The 26,527-nt window shown below is 36.2% G+C and overlaps 1 protein-coding gene across 2 annotated transcripts in view; it reads right to left on the minus strand.

Annotated features, from left to right (window-relative positions):
* Nucleotides 1-26,527, minus strand: part of CUL5 (cullin 5) — a 101,264-nt gene that overhangs the window by 12,164 nt on the left and 62,573 nt on the right. Inside the window, exons 6-17 of one of the 2 annotated variants that reach the window (XM_079787352.1) lie at nucleotides 25,151-25,296; nucleotides 24,988-25,068; nucleotides 21,801-21,881; nucleotides 10,709-10,802; nucleotides 8,592-8,722; nucleotides 8,231-8,338; nucleotides 5,847-5,911; nucleotides 3,586-3,718; nucleotides 2,642-2,773; nucleotides 1,454-1,577; nucleotides 731-906; nucleotides 10-171 (exon numbers count right to left, since the gene is read on the minus strand). In XM_079787352.1, the coding sequence (XP_079643478.1) occupies nucleotides 10-171; nucleotides 731-906; nucleotides 1,454-1,577; nucleotides 2,642-2,773; nucleotides 3,586-3,718; nucleotides 5,847-5,911; nucleotides 8,231-8,338; nucleotides 8,592-8,722; nucleotides 10,709-10,802; nucleotides 21,801-21,881; nucleotides 24,988-25,068; nucleotides 25,151-25,296 (1,433 nt within the window). The remainder of the gene's footprint in view (nucleotides 1-9; nucleotides 172-730; nucleotides 907-1,453; nucleotides 1,578-2,641; nucleotides 2,774-3,585; nucleotides 3,719-5,846; nucleotides 5,912-8,230; nucleotides 8,339-8,591; nucleotides 8,723-10,708; nucleotides 10,803-21,800; nucleotides 21,882-24,987; nucleotides 25,069-25,150; nucleotides 25,297-26,527) is intronic. The other variant, XM_079787351.1, reaches the window with a different exon arrangement.

Consider the following 26,527-nt stretch of genomic DNA (forward strand, 5'->3'; position numbering starts at 1 on the left):
AAAACAAACCCATAAAGTCCTTCTAAGCTCAGCATCAGGGAGTTCAGTTGCGAGTTTTAGATTTTCAAAGCTGATTTTCTCTCTGGGTCTTTGGTTCCATGCAAACAACACAGCCAGCTGAAACGTTGTTACCTCCAAATCATATTGACCTACTTCATTCTTAAATGTTATCTATAACATAACAGATAATACAATTATTTAAAACTAAGACTCTCTTCATAATGATTACCATCTATCTACTATAGTATCTCTTACGTGAGATTATATATGGAAAACACTGGTAGCTGCCTTCCAATATCCATTCTTTCCTTTCTTACATGGCATTAAAATTTTTAACAGACCTCAATGACTGCCCAGAATAAAGGCTTATCTCCCAACTTTCCCTGGAACAAAATGCAGCTATATGACTGAGTTCTGGCCTATGAGATACAAGTGGAAATGATGGGGGAAACTTCTAGAAGTTGCCCTTAAATGAACATATACCCTCATCTTTCTGTTGTGCTGAAAGACGTAGTAAGGATCATACGATCCTTACTACGTAGTAAGGATCAATATCTTAAGGAAGGGATATAATTAGAAGCCTATGTCCCTAACAAGTTCATGGAGGAGATCTATTACTCCTGCTCAGACTTTTATATGTGAGAAGCAAACCTATCATGTTTAAACAACTCTTATTTGGAGTCCTGCCACTTTGAGTCAAACCAATATCTTAACTAACACATCTACTTACAATTCCATTTGACATGAGATGATGCCAATGTAATTTTCTACCACTATGATTTTTTTTATAGAATTCTTCTACTTCAGGTATCAAATCCTCCAGTTCAGTAGGAAGTGAGACAAAGACTTTCTCAGAGCTTCTTGACCAAGCACCGGCATTCAAAATTTTTATATTAACTGAATCAGCTATAGGCAAAAATATCAGAAAAATATAAAGTAAATCTTGGCAATTGATAAAATTCAAAATAAATAAGCATGTACATACATACAGGGTAAGTTTTGGTGAAAATAAACAGGATTAAAGATTTTAAAAGTGTATTCTTGTTGACCCGCCCAGATGGCTCAGTAATTGACCAATCACCCATGAACCAGGAGGTCACAGTTTGAATCCTGGTCAGGGCACATGCTTGGGTTGTGGGCTTGATCCCCAGTAGGGGGTGTGCAGAAGGCAGCCAATTGATTATTCTCTCTTATCATTGATGTTTCTATCTCTCCTTCCCTCTCCCTTCCACTCTGAGAGCAATAAAAACATATATATTTTTTTAAAAGTGTACTATTGTTTCTAAAATAAGGATTAGCAAATATAAACTCTGTTTTGCAAGATGTTTTAAAGGAATGTGATCTTTGCAACATCTTTGTATCTATTACTGCCAATGTTTATTGGAAAACAAAGATATTCCTTGTTAAAAAAAGTTAAAAAATGTGTATCATATACAAAATTATAAAATAATACCTGGTAAAGCCAATTTATTATTTTTGTGCATTTCCTTAAAAGCTTGGTTCAAATCTTCAGATACTTTTATGTCCTGAAACATTCTAGCAAGTTTGTTTACATAGTCTGCTGGCATACCAACTTCCTATGAAAACCAAAGACAGAAGTATTAAATAATATCCTTCCTCTCATTATTACAATGTTTATAGTCTAATACCTACTAAATGTAATTCTTACAAAGTAAATAAGATAGTACAGGCAATCCTGGCTTTCTTTGCACAATTCCAATATGCATGAATTTCAGTTACTCAATATAATAAATAACTCCAGGACACCAACAACACAGTTCAACTTTCAGTTACCACTATGTGTTAAATATGAGTAATGCACATTTACTCATAACTGAAGTTTTTTCACAAAAAAATAAAACACTGAAAGTTTATTTTAAATCACAGTGTACTAAATACTGATTTTGCTAATTTTTCATTTTTCCTACATATTAGACAGTAAGAGCTTTTAATGTATTGGCAAAAATTTCTTAAATCAGTCACAAAATATTTTTTCCCACTGACTTAATATTAAGATCACTTTGCATAGTCTCAGTTTGCACAGTAATTTTTATTATCTCACACTACAAAGCAGGTTTACCTATAAATCTGCAATCTGAAATATATATATAATGAAAGACATAAAATATTTATGTATAATAAAGATAATTATTATATATAAATTTATTGTTATATATTAATATAACACAGTATATAATGCCATATATATAAATGAAAAACACATTTTAATGTAACTCAAATTCCATTAAAATGAACTGGGAGGAACAGACAAAATATTTTGATAGGGGAATTTAGTCACAATCAGTAATGATTACCCTAAATAAGCCATTATCTTTTACCTATTGGTTCTTTTTGATATATAGAAGTATTTAGTATGGAAAACACCTTAAAAATGAAATTATCTGTTCTGTGGCCTATTTAATAAGGTCAGTTCAAATGATTAAAGGTGCTTCACTAAAATTCTTTATTAAAAAATAAAATTATTAGATATCACATTATATTATCTAATTGATGCTATATGCTTATAAAATATTCCCTATTTCTTCAACACGAAAGATATCACAAAAATGTGTTACTTAACCCCACATATGAACCATCTGTTATATTAAGAAAACCAAATATTTTTTAAAAGTTCACTTACTCTTAGCCACTCGACCATATTCTCTTCAATTTCACTATCAGCAGAGATGTCCAATATAAGACGTCGTGTCAAATGAGCTTTGTGATATCTCATAAAAACGTCTTTGTTTTGTACGTATTTGAGTACCAAGAGCTGTACAGAAAAAAAGGTTACTGTCAATTCATATATACATCTCTCTCATTCAGAACTTCCTATATCTCCCAATTGTCAAATTCAGAAATTCATATAAGCATATACAGAGAGAGGGGCCTACTAAATTGCCCATCTCTGATACATTACCTCACAAGTTAGCAAATTTGAGACAATAACCAAATAACCTTTTAATTCCTACAAACATCAATTTTTCAAATTTTATATATATGTAATAAAACTTTACATAAAAAGCAATAATTCTTCCCAATTTTCTCTTTTGCATATCTTCTTCACTTGTTTCTGACACTAATCTTCTCTTTAGGCCTTTTTGTCTATTGTTACTTCTTATTTTCCTGGGCTTATATTACATGACACTAACAACCAGAAAAAAAAAATGAAAACAATAAATTGCTTACTTAACTTGCTCATCCCTAGTTACCTATTTTGGACTCACACACACAAGAAAAAAGGAGGTGAAAAACTCCATCTCAACAATCATTCTATCACCATCAGCACCATTCCCTTCTTCCCCCCCACTTTTTGACCTTTAATAGGTGCTAGAATTTAATTGCCTAAAAATAATCAATAAAGAGAAGAATTAAATGTTATTTTCCTTTCTGGAAGTTATAGAATAAAAGTTTGCAGGAAGAAAAAACACTGCCCTATAAAGATCCTGCACTATAAAATTTCATATTAGTTTCTTATAAATATACATTTTTTAAAAATTGATGCTATCACAGAAAGTCTTATAAGTAAACTACAAAATCAAAGTCCAGTCATTGAAAACTTTGAAATTAAAAAAAATTATGTACCACTTCTTTAAGTTTTGCTTCAATTTCTTCAGAAGTTAGTTTTTTGCTTAATGGTGTTTTTCTTAGCAACATGTCACAGTAATTGGCAAGCAGCTCAGGGCATTTTGATTCAGGCTGAGTTTTTAATCCTACCCTAAAAAAGAAATTAAAACCAATTAATAAAAAAATAATTGATATCTGCAAATATTTTTTCTGAAGCCAATTTTTCACAAATTTCTTATGTTGTATTAATTCAGTGATCAGGATTGGGACTTGGGTGAGCAAGAAGACACCTTGGGTGCACAATTTAAGGAGGCATACACTCTTAGGTTCTTGGAGAGCTAGACCTACTAGACCTTAAAATTTTATACCCTAGGTGCCTCTGTGCCTCATTCTAGTAGTGACCTTGCCAACTATATATATATATATATAAAAATAAAACCAATTATATATATATATATATATATATATATATATATATATATATATATATATATATATAATTGGTTTTATTTTTTTGTTAATCCTCACTTGAGGATATTTTTCCATTGATTTTTAGGGAGAGTGGAAGAGAGAGGGAAAGACAGAAACATCGATGTGAGAGAAATACAGATTGGTTGCCTCCTGCACGAGCCCTGACCGGGCCGAGGAGGATCCTGCAACCAATGTCCTTGATCGGAATCGAACACAGGACCCTTTGGTCCGCAGACTGATGTTCTATCCACTGAGCCAAATTGGCTAGGACTATTATTATTTTTTTTTTAAAAATTTTATTGGGGGGGGGGCAATGGGTGGGAGGTAAGGACACATATGTAATACCTTAATCAATAAAAAAATTTTAAAAATAAAATATGTTTCTATTGATTTTTAGAGAGAGAGGAAGGGAAAAGGATAGAGATAGAAACATTGATGAGAAACATTATCAATTGGCTGCATGCCCCCTACTGAGGATCAAGCCTGCAACCCAGTCATGTGCCCTGATTGGGAATAAAACCTGTGACCTCTTGGTTCCTGGGTCAATGTGCAACTACTGAACTACACCGGCTGGGTGCTAATGATCTTCAAAAGATTTTATTTATATACTTGCTAAAATACTTTTGAATTAAAATTATTTTTAAATAAATTTATTGGAATGACACTGGATAACAAAATTATGCTTCCAATGTACAATTCTGTAATACATTACCTGTGTATTGCATTGTGTAAATCCATGCATATCTACAAGTTAACATTTAAAACTTTTCATTACTAATATGTTAACATAAAACTGTTCCTTCACTCTCTGAAATGTTTCTTTCCAATGTAACCTAAATTCCAAAGTGATATGGTTGGTAGCTACTATCATCCATTTAAAAACACTGCAAACCCAAAACTGAAGATCATAGGTTTGACACATACAAATTTCAGGTTTGATCCTAGGTCAGGGCATGTACGGAGGCAACCGATCAATATATCTCTCTCATATCCATGTTTCTTGCTCTTTCTCAAATAAAATTAAAAATAATAATAAATAAAATGTTTTAGCATTAAGTGTGAAATTTGTTTAAAATAGCAATTCTCAGCTAGAAATTACATCAAAACATATTTCCAATTGACCTTTAGTGCTACTTAGCACTACTCTGAAGTTACTATAACTAGCTCAGATTTATTACTATTTCATTACATTCCGACTTTCTGATTTTTCTACAATAGTATTTAGCACAAGTAAATTCATCCTATAAATGACAGATCAATTTTAAAAAATGGTAAACAAAAATTCACATTAAAATTGATTTCCACTTTTAGGAAGCTGAGTCATAGTCTATGCTTTTATAGGTAATAAAATAACTTTAATGACTAATGAGGATGGAAAAACAATCAAGTAGAGATTCTAAAAGAAAAAGAAGAAAACATTTCCCAGGTGGGTACTTGAAATATCTATGGGGAGAGGAGGACATTTTGTAAACTATTTGATTGTCTAACCACTATGCTGTACATCTGAAACGAATACAAAATAATACTGAATGTAAATGATAAATAAAAAATAAAATTAAAAACATTTTTTCTACTTAAAAAATAAGATTAACATTTTTTGGTCATAAAAGAAGATAACTTAATACACAATTAAAAATTGAGGCAGAGTTTTTAATAATCAAATGTTGCAAAAAATCATAAAGTAAAAAAATGATACAAAAAACAAACCTATTAAAATTAGAAAAATAGGGCACTTTGCATATTCAATAACATATATAACACTTCAAAAAATTTATGAAATTTAAACATGTAATTTAAAAAAAACTTACCCTTTCTGCTTCAAAGGTAATTCAAGTTTAAATATGGTAGCGTCATTAACAACTGCTTTATATGCCTGCAAAAAATTTAAAATGAAATTTCAAGATTCTTTTTGATATTTAAAATATAGTTAGATAAGTAGTTACAATTCCAAAAATACATAAAAATATAAATTAGTTTTATTTTTAATGGTGTATCTGGCCTGATACAATTTTTTAAATGACTTCAGCATTCTCTTTGTTATTTTATGATTATCATTATCTTCAAGTTCCTGGGGTTTTAATTCTGCCTGACAACCATACCATTTTCTCCTGTCCACAAATTATCCCGGAAAACATTTTCATATTATCTCTTTTCTCATCAAACCTCCAGTATTTCCTCCTCCATATACACTATTGGCTGACGATGTAGCTTCCTATTTCACTGAGAAAACTAATAATCAGAATCCCCTCCCATTTCTCTTGCATCACCAACTTTTTCCTTCTCCATTTTTTCTGTATCTTCAGCATACAAACAAATTATTATTTTTAAAATCTTAAACATTCTCTGTTAGCTTTGTCCACCTTCAGCTATTGTCCCATTTCTCTCTTTTAAGCTAACCTCCTGGAGGAACTAACTCCCTTTCTACAATTTCTCTACTGCATTCTTATTGGAAACCATTCCAAGCACGCTTTCACACCACTACTCCACCCAATCCTTCGGTCAGAGTCACTCACTGCCTCCCTGTTGCTGAAGATAATGGTTAATCCCCATCTTACTGGACCTGTCAGGAGCATTTTAAAACCGCACATCATGCCCTCTTCATGAAAGTGCTTTTTCCACTTGTTTTCTAGCACACCACGCTCTCCTGGTCGTTCCACCCATTCTCCTTTCATAAGGAAAGATGGTTCCTCATCTTTCTGATAACTAAATTTAGAACGCACCAGGCCAGTTGTTGGTTCTTTTTTGTCCTGACGCATTACGTTGGTGATCATAATAGTGTCAGTGCTTTACTATCACCTATATGCTGAAGCTCCCAAATTTATTTTTTTCAGGCCCACTCCCTCCCTTAAACTCCAGACTTTAATAAACATTTCAAAGTTAACTTGTCTAGAACTGAATTCCTAATCTCTCTGCAACCATCTCTCCCTAACATACTTCTTCTAGTCTTTCCCATCTCAGCAAGCATATGCTTCTAATTGATCAGAACAAAAATCCGAGCGGCATCCTGGAATGGTCTCTTTCTGTCACACTCCACATCTGATTCATTACCAAATCCTGTATAGTCTATTTTCACTATGTAATCAGAATTCAACCACTTTTGACTACCTGTACCCACTATTGTTCTGGGCCATGCTTCTACCATAATTTAATTGAATTACTTAAGTAGGTTCTTAACTGATATTTTTGCTTCTCTTGCCCCCCTTCAGTCTATTCAGCAGCCAGGAGATCCTGTTAAAATATAAGTCAGCCCTAACAGGTTTGGCTCAGTGGATAGAGCGTCGGCCTGCGGACTGAAGGGTCCCAGGTTCGATTCCGGTCAAGGACATGTACCTTGGTTGCAGGCACATCCCCAGTAGGGGGTGTGCAGGAGGCAGCTGATCGATGTTTCTCTCTCATTGATGTTTCTACCTCTCTATCCCTCTCCCTTCCTCTCTGTAAAAAATCAATAAAGTATATATTTTTAAAAAGTGGAAATTTTATTTTTAAAAAATGTAAGTCAGGTCCTGTCATTCTGTTCAAAAGCTTTCAATGACTTTCCAAACCCTACTCATAGAGTAAAAGCCATGGTCCACAGAGTCTTACATGCCCTGAATTCTTGTTACCTCTTTGACTTTATTTTCTACTATTCTCTCCCTCATTCAATCCACTCTGGCCAAATTGACGTCTTTCTTCTCTGCTCCTGGAACATGATTGTATATTCCTGCTTAGAGCCTTTGCTCCGGCTTGAACACTCTTCCCTCAGACAGACACTGACTCATTCTAATTAGCCTCAATCCTGATTCAAATGTCACCTTAAAGAAGCCTTTGCAGGCCATTTAATTTAATATTTCAATAATACTAAAAAACAGAAATAACATTCTTGGAAAAATGAGGAAGAGCAAGTTTCTGGCTAAATTCTAATTCACAAGTATACCCAATGCTTACAAAAACGTACAACAAACCAAATATAATAAATATAGTTGCCCTCACTGATGAAAAATCAGAGTTCCTATGTTTTTAATTTCTTATTAAAATAAACTATGACATGTAATATGCAAACTAAGTATAAAATGCATATCCTTTCAGTTTTCCATAAACAGAATTATAAGATATTATTTTCTGTACTTTGCTTTTATTCAGTAAAGAATGTATCTTTCCAAATCTAAATAAAGAACAAATAATGACAATAGTGTTAATATACAGGAATATATACCTTATCTCTTGCAGTGAGAAATCGGGGATCATCTTGAAAAGCTTCTTTGACGAGTTTACTAAATCTATTAAATAGTGTAAGTAACTGCTCAACATATTTCTCAGAGTCCTAAAAATAAAACGTTTTATAGTCAACCGAGTTTTTAAAAAGAAAAGAATACAAAAAAGTGAGAAAATATAAACATAATTTTAATAAAACAGGGTAGTCTTAATATTTGGGAAAATTTCTGAAAACAAATTTCCTTAAAATAAATGGGTTCTAACATCACTGATTCCCAATCAATTACTGCTTTAAATACCCAAATCTCCATTTAAAAAATAAACTTGATATACATCAGTCACTGCCACTGAGTAAAACTTACAGTAGTAATAGTTTCAGCAGCTGCTACCATATCTGCAAGGCCAGCACTAATGATATGTTCCTCCAAGTCTTTCAACATTGGCTCTATCCCATTAGGAACTTTGTCCATCAATGAAAACATTAAATGTAATTCTGAAAGGACAGAACACACACATGTAATCACTGCAACCATCAGAATAAGTTTTCTCTTTGATTGTATGATGGGTGTAGAACACCTATGACAGTAAGAGTTTGGAGAAATATTAGTTTGAAGTTGATAATACTTTGTGGGTATAATTAATTCAGGAGTTGTTACAGTGAAGTACTATAAATTCCTGATCCACCTTGTCAGTCTGACAAAAAGTAATTAAAAAAAAAACTAATGAAAAATGATCACATACTGTAAAACCCCACTCTTTTAAAAAGTGGGTCATTTGACTGTCGATACAGGGAATATTTAATTCTAAGAAGTACAACAGTTTATACAGAACAGTAGCACATTTTATGAAGTACTAGTAAATATAATATTAAATACACTACCATATCACTAAAGGGTAAAAAAAATCATCTCATCAGATTGTTCAGAGTAATGATTATAAAATAAAAGTTTATTAGTGATAATATAAAGCTGTATTCATAAAGAATTTTTCAGTGTTCAAAAGCATTTTCTCATGTTATACCATTTAATTGACCTTCACAAAAATCTTCACAGAACTGGTTACTACTAAATAAATCCTTTTGGAGGGAGTCCAAAATGGATCAGATATAACTCTACTTAGTCTGGCATACAGAAATTTGACATTTAAGCCATTGAGCAGCTTGCTTTTATTACTTCTATAAAGTATATGAACTTAAGTGAATTGAAAGACATACTTTAATGCAACTAGAGATTAAATGGGACCTTGCAATTATACATACTAAAATTGGAGAAGAATACATCAAAATGTCAAAAGTGGTTCTCTGGGTAGTAGGGAATATGGATCATTTATACTGTATTCTTTTTGGTTGTAATGTACTTGCCACTCAAATACATCTTTATTAAGAAAACACTTAAGTAATTAAAAAAAACAATTCTGAAATTTTAAATTGTAAAATTTTTTGGGAGAGGGAAGAATATTAATTAATATGGAGTGTTTTACTACTTTCTAAAAATATTTGCTGCAAGGTTCCACACAAAATTCAGATACCTAGTTCTATCCTATACCATATGTTTACCATTTAAATTACCCTTTAAAAACAGAGCCCTGCCCTGGCTTGTTTGGCTCAGTGGTTAGACTGCTGGCCCTGGGACTATAGGGTTGCAGGTTTGATTCCTAGCTAAAGGCACGTACCTTGGTTGCAGGATCATCCAAGGTCCCTGTCGGGGCACATGTGGGAGGCAACCAATCAATGTGTCCCTCTTATATCGATGTTTCTCTTTCTCTCTCCCTGCTCTTCCTCCCTTCCACTCTCTCTAAAAAAAAAATCAATGGGAAAAATATCCTCGGGTGAGGATTAAAACACACACACACACACACACACACACACACACACACACACACACACAGTCATATTTTGAAGAATAAATTGAAATACACACATGTGCATTTGTGCATGTATCGATGATACCTAAGGGGGGGAAATGCTTAACATGTAAGAGTATAATCTTCTTCACAGTGCTTCTAACTGTGCTAAATATTTTATCACTAGTAGCCCTGCACATGAACCTGTGTGCCAGTAGCTCTCTGCAGGGCCTGGCCGCTCCGCACCCGCTGCCCAGAGGCTCTCTGCGGCCCAGGGGCCCATCCATGGCTGGGTGCGGAACGCTTGCCTCATCGCCGCAGTGACAAAGCAAGCATTCTGCCAGGCCGCTCACGCTGCCCACCCTCAGCAGCTGTCCCCCCGGGACTGGGGGACTCCGGCGGGGCTGAGAGGACTGGGCGCCACCATCTTGTGGCTATGGGCGTAGCCATATTTGTGACGGAGTGACAACTAATTTGCATATTACCCTTTTATTAGATAGGATTTTCTTTAAGCAGTTTACTTCAACAAATATACCCATGTATAAAAGACTGATTTAATAGCAATTTATTAAAAGTGATCTGTCTCAAAGATATCCTCTTAAAAGATAATGAGAACTTTAAGTGATATTTTACCTACTTTCAGTTTCATTTCGCTTGATCATGCCTTGGCACTCTGCTAAGATAGTTTCTTTAAAGGATGTCACCAGGGCATTTACACAGCATTCCATGAGCTGAAATATATAAAAAATTGGTCAAGTCTATTATAAGCACAAATATATTCCACTTTATTTTGCTTTATAGCCCCATTAAACTATATTTTCAACAGCAAAAAATTAAGTATACTAACAGTAGATTTTACTTACCTTTATTACAGGAATGTTGAAGATGGATAATCTACACTAGTTTACCAGAGTATGCTTCCCTCTAAGGAAAAGACTATTGAACTTGGGTTCTCCCTGGAAATTTTAACAAAACTCCCCAAAGGAGGGATGGGAAACAATGACACACACACAAAACAAAATGAAAATAAAACTTTAATGAACTCTTCTGGAGAGTCTGTGTTGGAATTAGATTCTAAAATTCTAAAAGTACTCATACATTCATTCAATAAACCATCATTGGATGCCTACTATGTATGGGTACCAAAGAAGTGTTTAGGAAACTAAGAAGAGTGAGATATAACCATTGCTTCGGCAAACACACCACACACACACACACACACACACACACACACACACAAGCAATAAAAGGAACTACATACTTCTTTCATCCATAGATGAAATTTAAATTGGATCTTAAAAATAAGTGGCAGTGCTAAAAGGACTGAATATTTTATAGGAATAATAAGCTGAATGTTGCAGAGAAGAGACAGACAGTGGAAGAGAAAGCTAGAAAGGTAGGCTAGAGCCAGATCATGAATGAAAAATCTATGTTTTGGGATTTTAGTCTATAGGTAGGGAAAAAAGAATAGAAGGTTTTCAACAGAGGACACAGGTAATGAGCTTCTATTTTCCCCCAAGTCATTTTTAAAAGATCAGTCAAATGGCAGCAAGGTACATGGTACTGAGTGAATAGCAGGGAGGCTGGCATATGAGGCTGTTGAAATATTTGAAGTAAGATGACCAGGGCTTAGTGTTCTATGTAACCCTCAGAAAATTCACCCTATCCCATCCCTGCTCACTTGTATCATATAATTATTTACTCTTCTTACAAGTATCAAATAAAATGAATGGATTGTGAGTACTAAAGCAAGATATACTAACGCTGATATACATCTTCTGAAAACAAATCATCTATCTCTATTAAGAAAGGAAATCATGTGTGCCTTAAAAGTTCTTTGTTAAAATTTCCTTCTGGAATTAACATAATGTTGATACTTACTGAAGTTGAATTTAGAATTTAGGTAATGGAGATTCATTACACTATTCTTTCTTCTTCTAAATATACTTTAAAATTTCCATAATAAAAAAGTCTTTTTCAGGTCCCTCTTTGAGAATTATGCTAACAACTTTAAAATCTATGTATGTTAATTTCTGTCCTAAGGAAAACAATACACATAAGAAGTGGTTGAGAATTTTCTGTCACACCAACTGCTAAGTAATCTCATTCTATAAGCAGAAAATGCACAACTAAACATTTCCACCATCAGTAGTAAAACCAGATTGAGAACAGGTAATTATATATAACTAATGAAGAAAAAAAGAGAAAGTGCAGTTGAAATAAGCTCCAAGTCCAAGTCACTTCATCTGTTTTCTATTTCATTGAAAATTTACACTTGAACATAATCCAGTTCAGTACTAGTCCAAATTTTGCAGATTTCAAAGTTCTAGACCAGTGTTTTTCAAACTGTTTTGTAATCAGTTTTAATAGCTGTGACCAGCTTTTATTTATTATTATTTTAATCCTCACCTGAGGATACATTTTTATTGTTTTTTTTTTAAGAGGGAGAAGGGAGAAGAAGAAGGAGAGAGGGGGGAAGAGAGGAAGTCAAAGAGAGAGAGGGAGATAGAGAGAGAGAGAGAAACATCTTTAGTTGCCTCCTGGGTATGTGCCTTGACTAGAAATTGAACCCTGTACCCTTTGGTGCACAGGATGATGCTCCAACCTGATGAGCCACACCAGACAGGGCACAGCTTTTTAAAAAATTTTAATAATACAGAACAAAACAAAAAAATCAGAATGTATTACAAATAATAACAAAATTATTTCATAAAACTTTTGTTTCAAATATTTGCAAATGAACATAATACAAAATATTAAATGTATTTCTTATTGTGGGTTATGGTGAGGATTAAGAAAAGAGGCAAAATTGAAAAATAATTGAAGTAAACTGAGCATAATTTGGTTAACTGCTTAAATAAAAGAACTTAGGGAAATAAAAGGTTGATGAAGCAGTTTCTAGTTTGAGAGGTTAAACAAATTATAATAATAGGTATGTTTTAATAAGCACTGACTCTGTACCAAGCATTTTGCTAAATGGTTTACATACATTATCTCATTTAACCCGCATGAAAACCTTATGAAGCAGGTATTTAACATATGGGGAAATAAGCTTAGAGAGGCTAAGTAACTTGCAAATGCTGTACAGTTACTTTATAAGGTCCTCAGCTGTAATATGAGATCAGGTACAGGACTCCACAGCCTACAATTTTTGTTACTACATTAACAGAGCAAAGATATACTTAGTAATGACTATTTGCTCAGAACTGAGTTAAGTGTTATAAGGAATACAGAAGTATAAAACATGCTTTATATCCTCAATGATTTTTCAATCCAATTAAGAAATATAACTAATTACATATCTAAAAATATGTGCATACTTCATATATAATAGAGGTATATCAAAAGTTCAACTTTATTAATAAAGCAAAGAAGTTAAAATATATCCATCATTATGACACTACAAACTTCGTAAGAACAGAGACTTGTTCTGCCCATTGCTATGTATTCATGGCATCACACACAGTTGGTGTTTCATAAAATAACACAACAAAGCAGTCTATAATATGCTATGAAATCAATAAATACAGTGTGAAATCAAATGAGAAAATTTATGAAAGCTAGAGAGTTTGGGGTAACTTTATTGTATAATGGGCTATAAGGATTCTGAAGGATTTAATAGGCAGAAAAAAAGTAAGAAAAATAGTAAGTAAAACATTTTAAAAAGAAGGTAAAACATTACTCAGAAATGAACCCAAGAAAAAAATGAATACTAGTAAAATAAGGTATATGAACAAGTTGGATGACTACTAGAGTAGGATGACTCTTACAGGACAGCATTAAGTTAGAAAAATAGTTTAGGGCCAAATTATGAAGGGTCTTGAAAATCAGAGATAGGAAATAATGATACCACAGCTTTTTTAAATTATTATTTTTTAAAATCTTAATCCAAGGAAATGTTTTGATTGATTTTAGAGAGAGAGGAAGGGAGAAGAGGGAGACAGAGAGAAAAATCGATGTGAGAGAAACATCAATTGGTTGCCTCCTGTACATGCCCTGACCGGGGATCAAACCCAAAACCTGGGTATAACCTGACCGAGAACTAAACCCAAGACAATTCAGTGCATGGAACGATGCTCCACCAACTGAGCCATATTGGCTAGGGCTTTTTTTAGAACAAAGAGGGAGAGAGAGAGAAAGAGAGAGAGAATGTAAGAGAAACAATCAGGTTGTCTCCCTTATGTGCCCTGACTGGGAATCCAACCAGCAACCTTTTGGTGCACGGGACAATGCTCCAATAAACTGAGCCACCCACCCAGCCAGGGCTACGATACTATGGTTTTAGAATAAAGAAATAAAAGAATGAAAAAAAAAGTATATATAAAAGCCTAATATTCAAATTGTCCCCTTGGGAGTTCAACCAGGAATTTGATCACTTGCTATGACATGCGCTGGCCACCAGGGGGCAGCGTGGAACCAAGGAAGGCCCCAATCGGCCCTGATTGCTGGCCAGGCCTAGGGACCCTACCCGTGCACAAATTTTGTGCACTGGGCCTCTAGTGATGTTTATAAAAGATTAGCCTGGACACCCAAAAGAAGAAATACAAATCCTATATAATAAAAGCCTAATATGCTAAGTGCCCAACTGTTCATTCGACCAGTTGCTATGACGCATACTGACCACCAGGAGGCAGATTCTCTGACTGGTAGGTTAGCTTGCTGCTGGGGTCCGGGAGATCGGGACTGGGCAAGATGGGCCGGACACACTCTGGAGTCCTCCCGCGTTCCCTCCCCAGCCCTGATTGTGCACCGGTGGGATCCCTCAGCCTGGCCTGTGCCCTCTCACAATCCGGGACCCCTCGGGGCATGTTGGAGAGCCAGTTTTGGCCTGATCCTTGCAGTCCAGGCCAAGGGACCCACCAATGCACAAATCTGTGCATCAGGCCTCTAGTGGTCTATAATATGAATAAAAATGCCCAAGTCTCTTTACATGAATGTAAAAAACTCTTTAATGCTATGAGATTGGCAAAATAAATAGACTGACAAAACCAAGATCAGCAAAAATAAACAGGCACACTGGTGATGGGAATAAGAATTACTATAATATTTCTAAAGATAAAGTTTGTTATTATGTACCAATTTGTAAAAGGTACATACTCTTTGCTTCAGCATTCTCATTTCCAGGAAATTTTATTCCAAGAGAATGCTACATGTGAGAAATATGTATGCATAATGATGTTAAAAAGACACCCTAACCCGTTTGGCTCAGTGGATAGAGCATCAGTGAATGGTCCCAGGTTTGATTCCAGTCAAGGGCATGTACCTTGGTTGCTGGCTCGATCCCCAGTACGGGGCATGCAGGATGCAGCTGATTGATCTTTCTCTCTCATTGATGTTTCTAACTCTCTATCCTTCTCCCTTCCTCTCTGTAAAATCAATAAAAATATATTTTTTAAAAAAAGATATAGGTAGGTCAGTGGGACTGATTCCAAAATGGCAGTGTAAATAGAAGATACACCAATATGCTCCCAGGACCAAACTAAAAATACAATTAAAATACAAAAAAAACCATCCTGAATAATCAACTGAAGACTAGCTGAAGAGAACCCTGTGACCAAGGACGGAAAGTGGAGACCACATAGAGACTAGTAGGAAATATGGAGATACGAAAGGGCTGACCAGGCTCACATAGACAGCAGCTGAAATTCTGGAGGGATACTCAGCTGTGGGGGGTTCCCACTGAGAACTCTGGGGTCTAAACCCCAAGCTGATCTACCCAGCCCAGAGCACCAGAACTGAGAAAGGTGCCCACATAAAACCTGGCTGTGGGAAGGAACAAGGCTGCTCTCTGCCTGGTAGAGACGGCTGGAAATGCAGGCACCCTCTTAAAGGGCCAACATACTACACTGTGTGTGCAGCCACTCATCTTGAGCTTCAGCAGAGGGAGGACAGAGTGGACTGGAGCTGTGTGAGCAGAAACCAGGGTTGGGGGCTTTGGGGTTAGACCTCAGAAGGTAGACACTCAGTTTTTCTGTGCTGAATCGTTCTCTCACCCTGCGGAGGACATCATTCTCTGGTGAACCTTTGCTATCCAGACAGTTTTTGCCTAGGGCAGTGATGGGCAACCTTTTGAGCTTGGTGTGTCAAACTTCGCCAAAAAACTGAGCATAACTTGGGTAGTGTGTCACTTTGAGGAAAAAACATTATTTCGCAAATGTTTCATCTTCAGGAGCAGCAAATGTTTCATCCTCGGCATGCGGCCGCCTCAGCGGCCGCGTGTCATCAGAAATGGCTACACGTGTCAGTGCTGACACGCGTGTCATAGGTTTGCCATCACTGGCCTAGGGGGAAGGCAGTTGCCCCACCCTACTAGAAAACCTCTTGTCCCACCCTGTGGAGTTTCTGAGGCCAATTAAGAGACTAATGGGGGCCGAAACCGGTTTGGCTCAGTGGATAGAGCGTCGGCCTGCGGACTCAAGGGTCCCGGGTTCGATTCCGGTCAAGGGCATGTACCTTGGTTGCTGGCACATCCCCAGTAGGGGGTGTGCAAGAGGCAGCTGATCGATGTTTCTCTCTCATCGATGTTTCTGACTCTCTATCCCTCTCTCTTCCTCTCTGTAAAAAATCAATAAAATATATATTTAAAAAAAAAAAAAGAGAGAGACTAATGGGCCTCAGAAACAATAAGCCTGCAGGCAGAATCAATTGCCCCACCCTGTTGGAAAACCTCTCAGCCAACCCTGTGTTGATAGCCTGAGGCTAATCAAGAATGAATATAGGCCTAATGGTTTGGGTCAGTGGATAGAGCATCGGCCTGCGGATTGAGGAGTCCGGGGTTCGATTCCAGTCAAGGGCATGTACCTTGGTTGCAGGCACATCCCCAGTGGGGGGTGTGCAGGAGGCAGCTGATCAATGTTTCTCTCTCATCGATGTTTCTAACTCTCTATCCCTCTCCCTTCCTCTCTGTAAAAAATCAATAAAATATATTTAAAAAAAAAGAATGAATATAATCAGACTGCAGGCAGAGGTGGGTCTTTAGAGCAAGCATGTCAAACTCAAAGGCTAACACAGGCCAAATAAACAAGGTTTAAGTTTATGTGGGCTGCAAAAAAACATAAGCTTAAATTTTCATAGAAATGTAGGTTTATTTCAAAAGTATAGTATAAAATAGAACAAGAGCAATGATAAAATTAATGTTTTCTTACATACCGTTATATTGGCTGGGCTGCAAAAATATTCATTGTGGGCTGCATGCAGCCCATAGGCCATGAATTTGGCATGCTTGCTCTAGAGCAGGGGTCCTCAAATTTTTTAAACAGGGGGCCAGTTCACTGTCCCTCAGACCGTTGGAGGGCCGGACTATAGTTTAAAAAAAACTATGAACAAATTCCTATGCATACTGCACATATCTTATTTTGAAGTAAAAAAACAAAATGGCAAAAACACCCGCATGTGGCCCGCGGGCCGTAGTTTGAGGACGTCTGCTCTAGAGGCTTTGAGTATGGCTGATCTATTTGGGGCCCAGGGCTTGGAAAAGCAGATCTTGGTCCACATTTTGATCCTTTCCAAAGGAACTCAGTCCCAGCAGAGGGAGCCACAAGCTGTGGGTTGCTGATACTCAGGGCCAGCATCTGACACTGTCTAAAATAGAGATTGGGAAGTGTAGCAGATCTACCTAATATACAGTCACAAACCAAAATAGGTAGCCAAAGTGGGGAGGCAAAAAAGCTCCAAATGAAAGAATAAAAGAATTCTTCAGAAGAAGAAATAAAAGAAACAAAGATAAGAAATTTATCAAACACAGAGTTCAGGATAATGATGGCAAAGATGCTCAACAGCATGAGAAAAGACATAGTAACTATGAAGACATAGCACTAATAAAGAACACACTGGAAAGAATACACAGCAGATTAGGGGAAGTCGAGGACTGGATCAGTGAATTAAAAGACAAGGTAGAATAAAATCACTCAATCAGAGAACCAAAAAGAAAAAAACAATTAAAAATAGGACAGTTTAAGGGAGCTGTGTAACAACATGAGATGTAACAATATTTGAATCTTTGAAATGCCAGAAGGGGAAGAAAGTGAGCAAGGCATAGAGAAGGTGTTTGAAGAAATAATGGCAGAAAACTTCCCTAACCTGGTGAAGGAATAAGTCACACAGGTACAGGAGGCAAAAACAGTCCCAAGCAAGAAGGACCCAAACAGGCCGACACCCAGACACATCATAATTAAAATGCCAATAATTAAAGACAAAGAGAGAATCTTAAAAGCAGCAAGAGGAAAGCAATCTGTTATCTACAAAGGAGCTCCCATAAGGCTGTCAACTGATTTCTCATCAGAAACTCTACAGGCCAGAAGGGAATGGCATGAAGTATTCAAGGTAATGAGAAGCAAGGATCTGAAACCAAGATTACTATACCAAGGCTATCATTCAAAATAGAAGGTGAAATAAAGAGCTTCCCAGACAAAAAAAGGCTAAATATCACCACCATGCACTGCGGGGGGGAGGGGGGGAGTCCCTCGGCCCAGCCTGTGCCCTCTCGCAGTCTGGGAGCCCTCAGAGGATGTCCGACTAAGCTGTCAGTCAGACATCCTTAGCGCTGCTGTGGAGGTGGGAGAGGCTCCCACCACCCCACCACCGCCGATGCGCTTGCCAGCCGTGAGCCCTGGCTTCTGGTTGAGCAGCGCTCCCCCTGTGGGAGTGCACTAACCACCAGGGGGCAGCTCCTGCGTTGAGCGTCTGCCCCCTGGTGGTCAAGTGTGCGTCATAGCGACCGGTCATTGTGCCATTCAGTCGATTTGCATATTAGCCTTTTATTATATAGGATGATGAATAATAATTAAAGTGCCCATTATCAGAGGATTGGTTAGGTAAACTAACACACATACACATATGGTAAAAAATATACAGGTATTAAAAATGTTATAGAAGGATTTAGAGTAAGCATGTTAAATTTGCGGTCAAGGCATGAGGCCCACCGGCTGTGAGTTTGATATGCTTGGTTTAGAGTAAAAATGCATGATGTCATAATTTTTTTTTAAAAGTGCTAGAGGAAAGAAAGAGGAAGGAAGGGAGGGAGGGTGGGAAGAAAGAAGAAAAGAAGGATCAACTAAGCAAATATGACAAAATGATGAACATTATTAAATCTGGGGACTGGGTATGGTGGGCTGGGTTCATTATATTATTTTTCTCAACTTTTATAAATATTTGAAAACTTTTATAACAAAGCTTTTCTTTAAAAAAAAGAGAGATAGTATAGATCCCTATGTGTTGAAAAATCTTTAGAACTCTATTCTATGTTGGCAAAAAGAAGAAAGGAAGGTTGCTTGATAGTGTTCTCTCCTTATTTCGAATGAGTTTTGTTTTAACAAGAGGGTAAGTTTTTGGAGGACAGAGACCATGTTATTCCTCTTTTGTATTTCTTCCCCATCATTTTCAAAGTACTATATACAGTCAACCCTGAATATATTCTTGTTATTTGAAAAATACATCTTGAATGAAAGAACAGTGATAAGCCATCTCTCTCACCTTGTATTCCCTTTCTGTCTCCTTTCGCTAGCTTCCGTGAAGAAAAAAACCTTTTGCCATATGCCATCACTCCTGTATTTTGCCTGAGGTGAGCACAACTTCTAAATCCAAAGCAATCTCTCCCCAGATGTCTGCAAGGTGAAACACTTTAACTATCAATGTGCTTGATGATTTACCTTCCTCTATAGCAAAACTCTTCAAAGATGATGCCTGCCATAAAACACAGCAGGCACTCAGTAACTGTCGAAAATGAAAGGTGGGAGAGGCAGGCTAAGTGATATAGTAGTCTTCTCTTAGTGGTATTCAATTTCAACAATTCTACTTCACTGAAATTTAGTAAGAAGCAACAAGAACAGTTCTGATTTCCATTAGTTATGTAATTCTGTATAAGTAATAATTTGCTTTGCCTCAGGTATAAAATAGAAGTTTGAACTAAAAATTATCCTGTTTCTCCACTTTAAGGTTCTAGTTTTTCATTATCAACTAGGTCTTTAACCATACACTGATATCTGTAATGTATTCAAGAATTAATTTATTCCATGTGTGGTAGGTTATTCTCAAAATTAATTTCTCTTGGACTTTCTAGCTTGGTTTAGATCTTCCTTCCTTCCTTCCTTCCTTCCTTCCTTCCTTCCTTCCTTCCTTCCTTCCTTCCTTCCTTCCTTCCTTCCTCTCGAACATTTTAAGTAGTGGTGCTTGCTTCATTTCTAAACTAGTTACACAAGTAACTCTTTACACAGAACAATGAATAGTCGGACTAATTCACCTTTACTTTTTGGATACCACCCTTAATATACTAAAATATTAAATATTAACAACTACCCACTTTAAAGACAATAATTTATGACTATGACCTAGTTCTAATTCAGCTTTATCAATGGTTTTTACAGACAATAACTAGTTTCTGTCTTAGAATCAGTAAGCAACTTTCTCCAAACCAGAGCCCTAACAGTAAAAACTACCATGCCAGACACAGTGCTTAAATGTTTTCTATATAGTTATTTTATTACACTCTGATAACATAAGTGGGTATTGTCCCATTGTACAGTTGGGAAAACAAGGATTACAGAGGTTAAATAATTTGCCAAAGGGCACACAGCTGATATAATGACAACAGTGGAATTCAAATTCTCACCTAGTTCCCTATGAATGCCCCGACCACTATAATACACTGTGTCTCTGTCTCCCCACGAGTACTCAGTCATTGTGAGTTGATGCTTGTCACCACCATTAACTCTTTATTCCACTACTCTGTTATATAAAAAACCCATTTTACTCCAGGGTCACTCCTAAGATAGGAACCGGGTCTATCTTATTATTCCGAACTAGCTCAAGGCCTGATATAGTTCAGGTGCATAATAAACACTAACTGAATGCTCTCAAGGAACTCCAAGGTATGTTGGACTATCACCTAAAATATTACAGCCATAGAAAAAAGTTAAAAGTTATTTTGGTTTAAAAATTTTTCCTTGGTCTTTTCTTACTGTTGTGGGTCTCTTTTTGCTGTCAATAATGCCTCTTCAGGAGCACAGCTCTGAAGCCTCTTACCCAGTTTCACTAACATACTGCTGATCTTTTGCTCCAGACCCATCCAAAGATAATCAAGCTTATTAGAACTGTGTGTCTAAGTGGATCTGAGTGGTGCTAAGTTGCTCTCCTGTAAGGTAAAGTAGAAGAGCCTGATAATATTCTTAAGGAAAGGATAAGTGAATACTCAATATAATAAAAATGCATACATCATGCCAAAAAAACACTACCATGCTTAATGGTGAAAATTTAGAAGCATTCCTATCAAAGATTAGAAGAAGACAAGGATCTCCAAAATTATTAACATTTTTCTAAAATTAACCATTTAATATTAGACAGATTTAATTCATTGAAGGAAATAGAAGGTATTAATATTAGAAAAAAAGAAGCAACATCATTTACAAATGACAATTAGATGCTTGGAATAAACCAAAAGAATGAAATAAAACTCTTATAAACCACGAAAAAATCAGTAAGCTGCTAAACACTTTATGAGCACTTGAAATGTACATCTGGCCTTCATTAGGCCTGGCCTCACAACTGGGTACTACCTAGGTGAGACTTGCTCTATTATACAGAATACAGTCCAGAAACTTCTTTTCTGCATATATTGAAAACTAATCAGGTTAAGAAGAGTGACCCATGCTAACTAAATTTAAAGAAGGTGAATCATAAACCATAATAATTTGCTAATTTTTAGAGGAAAATACAAGTACCAAAAATGTACCTACTTCAATCTTAAATTCTGGTGTGCATTTTTGTGTAGCCTCATATGACTGACCATATAACTGTCCTCCATTAATAAGAATAGTCTAATATATAAGTATAGACAAAATTAGTATCAATAAAGATATAGCATAATGTGTTCTGATGACTGATAATTCCTCTAAGAGAAAATTTAGGACAGTAAGTCTGTTTCCAGTAGTTTTTAGTACGGAAAGTGGCTTGTTTCTTACTAGCTATTCAAATAATAGTGTTTACACTTTATATATATATTTTAATATTTTTATTGATTTCAGAGAGGAAGGGAGAGGGAGAGAGATAGAAACATCAATGATTAGAGACTCATTGATAGGCTGCCTCCTGCATGCCTCCAACTGGGGATTGAGCCCGTAACCTGGGCATGTGCCCTTGACCGGAACTGAACCCAGGACCCTTTAGTCCATAAGCCGATGCTCTATCCACTGAGCCAAACTGGCTAGGGCTATACTTTACTTATATTAAACTAGTAGCCCTGTGCACGAATCTGTGCACCAGTAGGTCGCTGCTGCCCTCCTGTATCTCTCCACCTGCTGCCCCGCTCTCCTGTAGCTCCCCCGGCCCCTCTCCCCCTCCCCCACCCCTCATATCTTGCTGCCCTGCCCCCTCCTGTAGCTCTTAGCCCTACACTCCTGCAGATCCATGATCTGGTCGTTACACAGTTGGTCTTAGCATATTCCTCTCTTATTATATAGGATTAGAACCTAGGACTTGCGTGATTTTTTGTCTTCTGCTCCTTCCAGTACAATATCATGCTAACACATTATTTCTCTTTGAAAACAAAAAATGTAAATTAACAAACATTATAGTAAATATTATATAGTGCAATGGCTTTAGTTCAGTAAGGTATATAGTATAGTAATACATCTGCATTAAGTCTTACATTCCCAATGTCATAATTAATTCTAAAGTTCTGGTGCTTGATGTCTCCTCTGCACCAAATTTTGCTATAATCTATGTTGTTAAAAGTTAGGAGAATGGTAATGAAGAAAGAGATAGTAATCGCTCTTTAGAGGGGACATGATAGAAGGTTTCTTTGGAAGCGAGCTATATTGCATTTAGTGTCTTTGTTGAAAAATAACAAAAAGACTTTAAATTCTAGAATCATTTAGCTGGTGAGATGCTCAAACTATTTGGTAACTGTGGAAGAACAAATTCACATCTCCTATTTCAAGTTTTTTCCGTGTGTGTGTGTGTGTGTGTGTGTGTGTGTGTGTGTGTGTGTTTTAAAAGTACAAAGGGAGAGCCCAGGTGAGTGTGCTTAGTGGTTATAGCATCGGCCAGAAGACCGGAGCTTTGCGGGTTCGATTTCTGGTCAAGGGCACATAGCTGGGTTTCAGGTTCAATCCCTGAGCCGGTTGGTGCAGGAGGCAACCAATTGATGTGTTTCTCTCTCTCATTGACGTTTCTCTCTCTCCCCCCTCCCTTCCACTCTCTCTAAAAATCAATGGGAAAAAAATATCCTCTGGTGAGGATTAAAACAAACAAAGTAGAAAGGGGGATTTAACTGTTCTTTCAGGCTGTCATGTGTATTTATCTCTACCTTTCTCATTCTGTTTTTCCTGCTGTCTCTGATTCTCTCTCAGTCAGACTATTATAGTTGAATTTCCATATTAATATGGATATGCTCTAATTAAGCTATATAAACTAGAGTAGAAGAATAGAACAACAATCCTATCATACAAAACTGTAACATTCTCCATCCAGATGAAATGGACACATAAATAAACTTAAAATAGTAAAATCGCTCTAACTGACCTCATCTTTCTCCCTTACTACTAAGATTTATTCTTATACCTGATCTCTGTAGCAGCACAATTGTCCCAAACCAAAACCTCAGAAACAAAATGGACTCAATTCTGTCCAATATCTAGCCCCACCCATATGACACAACATTCCACCACTGGCAGTCTTTACCCTATCCTTTCCATTCCATTGCTATAACCCTACATGGTACTGCTAATACCTTCCTTGAATTACTGTAAAAACCTCCTTCTTACACCCGATTCCCAGCTCTTCCCCACTCCAATTGAACTTTCATACTGTCACTACATTAATCTTCCCGAGGGATAACTCTGAGCATGGCAAACTTATTTAACAAACATTCAATGGCCTTCCCTGCCTTCTGAATGAAGCCCTAGCCAGCTTTAAATTTCTTTAGAAAACTTCTATAAAACAACCATAAGTTAGTTAGCCCCCTTTCCTGGCCAACAGCAAAGTTATTTTAACCTTTGAAAAAGGAAATATACTGCACATTATGAAAAGCAACACAAAACAAAAACAAAGGGGGTAAAAGATCCAATCCAACCCAACCCAACTCATGAACAAAGAATAAACATGACTACCATTCAAGATGAAAGAAGCCAAAGAAAAGTTAGAAGGAAAAAAATCAGTTGAAAGGTAGGCAAACTGAAATGTTACTTCTTTGAATGTAAATCTAACCCTAATTCCCAGGCTCCATAGACTGAAAGGAACTGGAGGAAATATTATTGCTATATTTTCCTTATTAAAGTACACTAAGGTCACTCTCCATTTAAAGAAAACACCCAGAACTGATATTGTAGCATAGCTAATACCTCAGAGCAGTTTTTTTAAAACGAGGAGCATACAATATAAATTAAATATAAAAGACTAGTGTTCACTTATCAAATAATATTTTATTTCATGACAAGATGAAGTTTGAAAACATTCTCCCATAAGAAGAGGAAATATCCCCCAGCAGTAATGATTCAGTACTCACTAATTCAGTGTTCACAGCCACTTTATAGAACATGATCTCTGTGAATAATGAGAATCAACTGTATCTTTAGGGAGCATATTTTATTTGCCACATGGAAGTCACTAAAAGGGTGAACTTTAGATATGCATAACACATAATAAAGGAAACTGATTAAAAAGTGAGTACATTTAATATAGGAAAAAGTCTAGAGCAAGGATGGCAAATAGACTTCATCTTGCACATAAGCTCTGAAAACCAATGTGTTCTAAATAAGGTGTCTATTAAAGCTGTGCTTTGGCTCATTGCAAAAGTATTATAATCCATTAGTAATGGTCAGAGACAGAGAAAGGATAAATCATGTTGTGTGTATTATATATTTGCCATCCCTGGGCTACTGTACTTCAAATAATCCCATAGAATATAGTTACAAAACTACTTACTGCTTCAACAGAGTTACACTCCCGTCTTGTTTCTAAATAACGTAGTGCTCGTTTTTCTTCTTCTTTTAATTTAGCATCTGCCTGTCCAGAGGCAAAATAGCAATCATTTTAAGAATATCAAGAGAATAGCTCAAATTAGCACTTATACTAAGTTCTGACTTACATATTTCATATAATTCTGTACACCATTTTGTTGTAAATATGAGGGTGCCTGTGTTCTATAAAATCTCTCTGTTGAATCCAAGTACGCCTTCTCAAAATTGTCCCTATAAATTTGAAGCTTATCCTCGGGATTAGAACAAAGGTTAACTGAAAAAGAGAAAATAAAATTTTACTCTAATTATGATTAGTATCAGTATTTTGAGTACGATAAATAAAATAACAAATATTGAGCAGTCATTATGTACAAGGGACTGACAATGCTCAAGATAACATAAAAATAAATAGGACAAAATCTTCTCTATAAAAAACTTAAACGTTAACAGCACAAAGCAGTAAAGTAACAAATACCATAGAGAATATGATATTTTATTTTGAATAGGAAAGACACTGACTTCTAACTGGATCAAGACACCATTCACAAAAGAGATGAGATTTGAAATGAGTTTTAAGGAATAAACTAGGATTTACATAGCTAGATCTATCTAAAGTAAGCAAAAAAAAAAAAATATTTAGAAGTAGAAAAGCACAAGGTCGAGTCAAAGTATAATGACTAGATTGTCTGAGTGGATTGTAAGGTTAATAGAAGGTAAGGGTAAGTGGTTGTGGAGAGCCACAGATCTCAGGCTAAGTAACCTGAATTTAGCATGGTGTACCCCAAGTGGGTTAGGAAAATAGTACTTAAACTTAATCTTGTGAACAGTATATGGGTAAAATGATAACAATATGATCCCTATAAGAAGAGTATTTCAAAATTCCAGAAGTAAAGTTTAGAGAAGTCCAAACTGGTGGCAGGTAAAATAAAAAGGAAGGTAGGGGAGGGTGAGGGTTAGGGGGAGGGGTCAACCAAAGGACTTATATGCATGGATATAAGCCTAACCAATGGACACAGACACCAGAGGGGGTGAGGGCATGAATGGGGCGAGTGGGGAGGGCAATGGGGGAATAAGGACACATATGTAATACCTTAATCAATAAAGAAAAAAAAAAATCACACACACACAAAAAATATAGGTGGAAATACAATATATATATGGAAATGCAAAAAAAAAAAAAAAAGGAATGCATTTTAGGGACTTGGCTAATGAAAATTTAGATTTGATACTTAAATATGAGGGCAATGAAGAAGGCACGTCCAATGGTAACTAAAGGTTCATTAATGTAAAAAATTCTTAATGACAACTATTTTGTGCCAGGCATTCCATGTTCAGCAAAAATACAATGTTGACAACACAGTTAATTACTTGAAAGTAGCCTGACAAGGAGGCATCTATAATAATAAAAGCATAATATGCTAATTAGACCAGACGTCCTAGCGGGCAACCTTCCGGACTAAGCCGGAGCTGTGAGGGAAGCCCGGGTCCTGGTTGCCTGCCAGCGG

This window comes from Cnephaeus nilssonii, assembly GCF_951640355.1.
Source record: "Cnephaeus nilssonii genome assembly, chromosome: 13".
NCBI lineage: Eukaryota > Metazoa > Chordata > Mammalia > Chiroptera > Vespertilionidae > Cnephaeus > Cnephaeus nilssonii.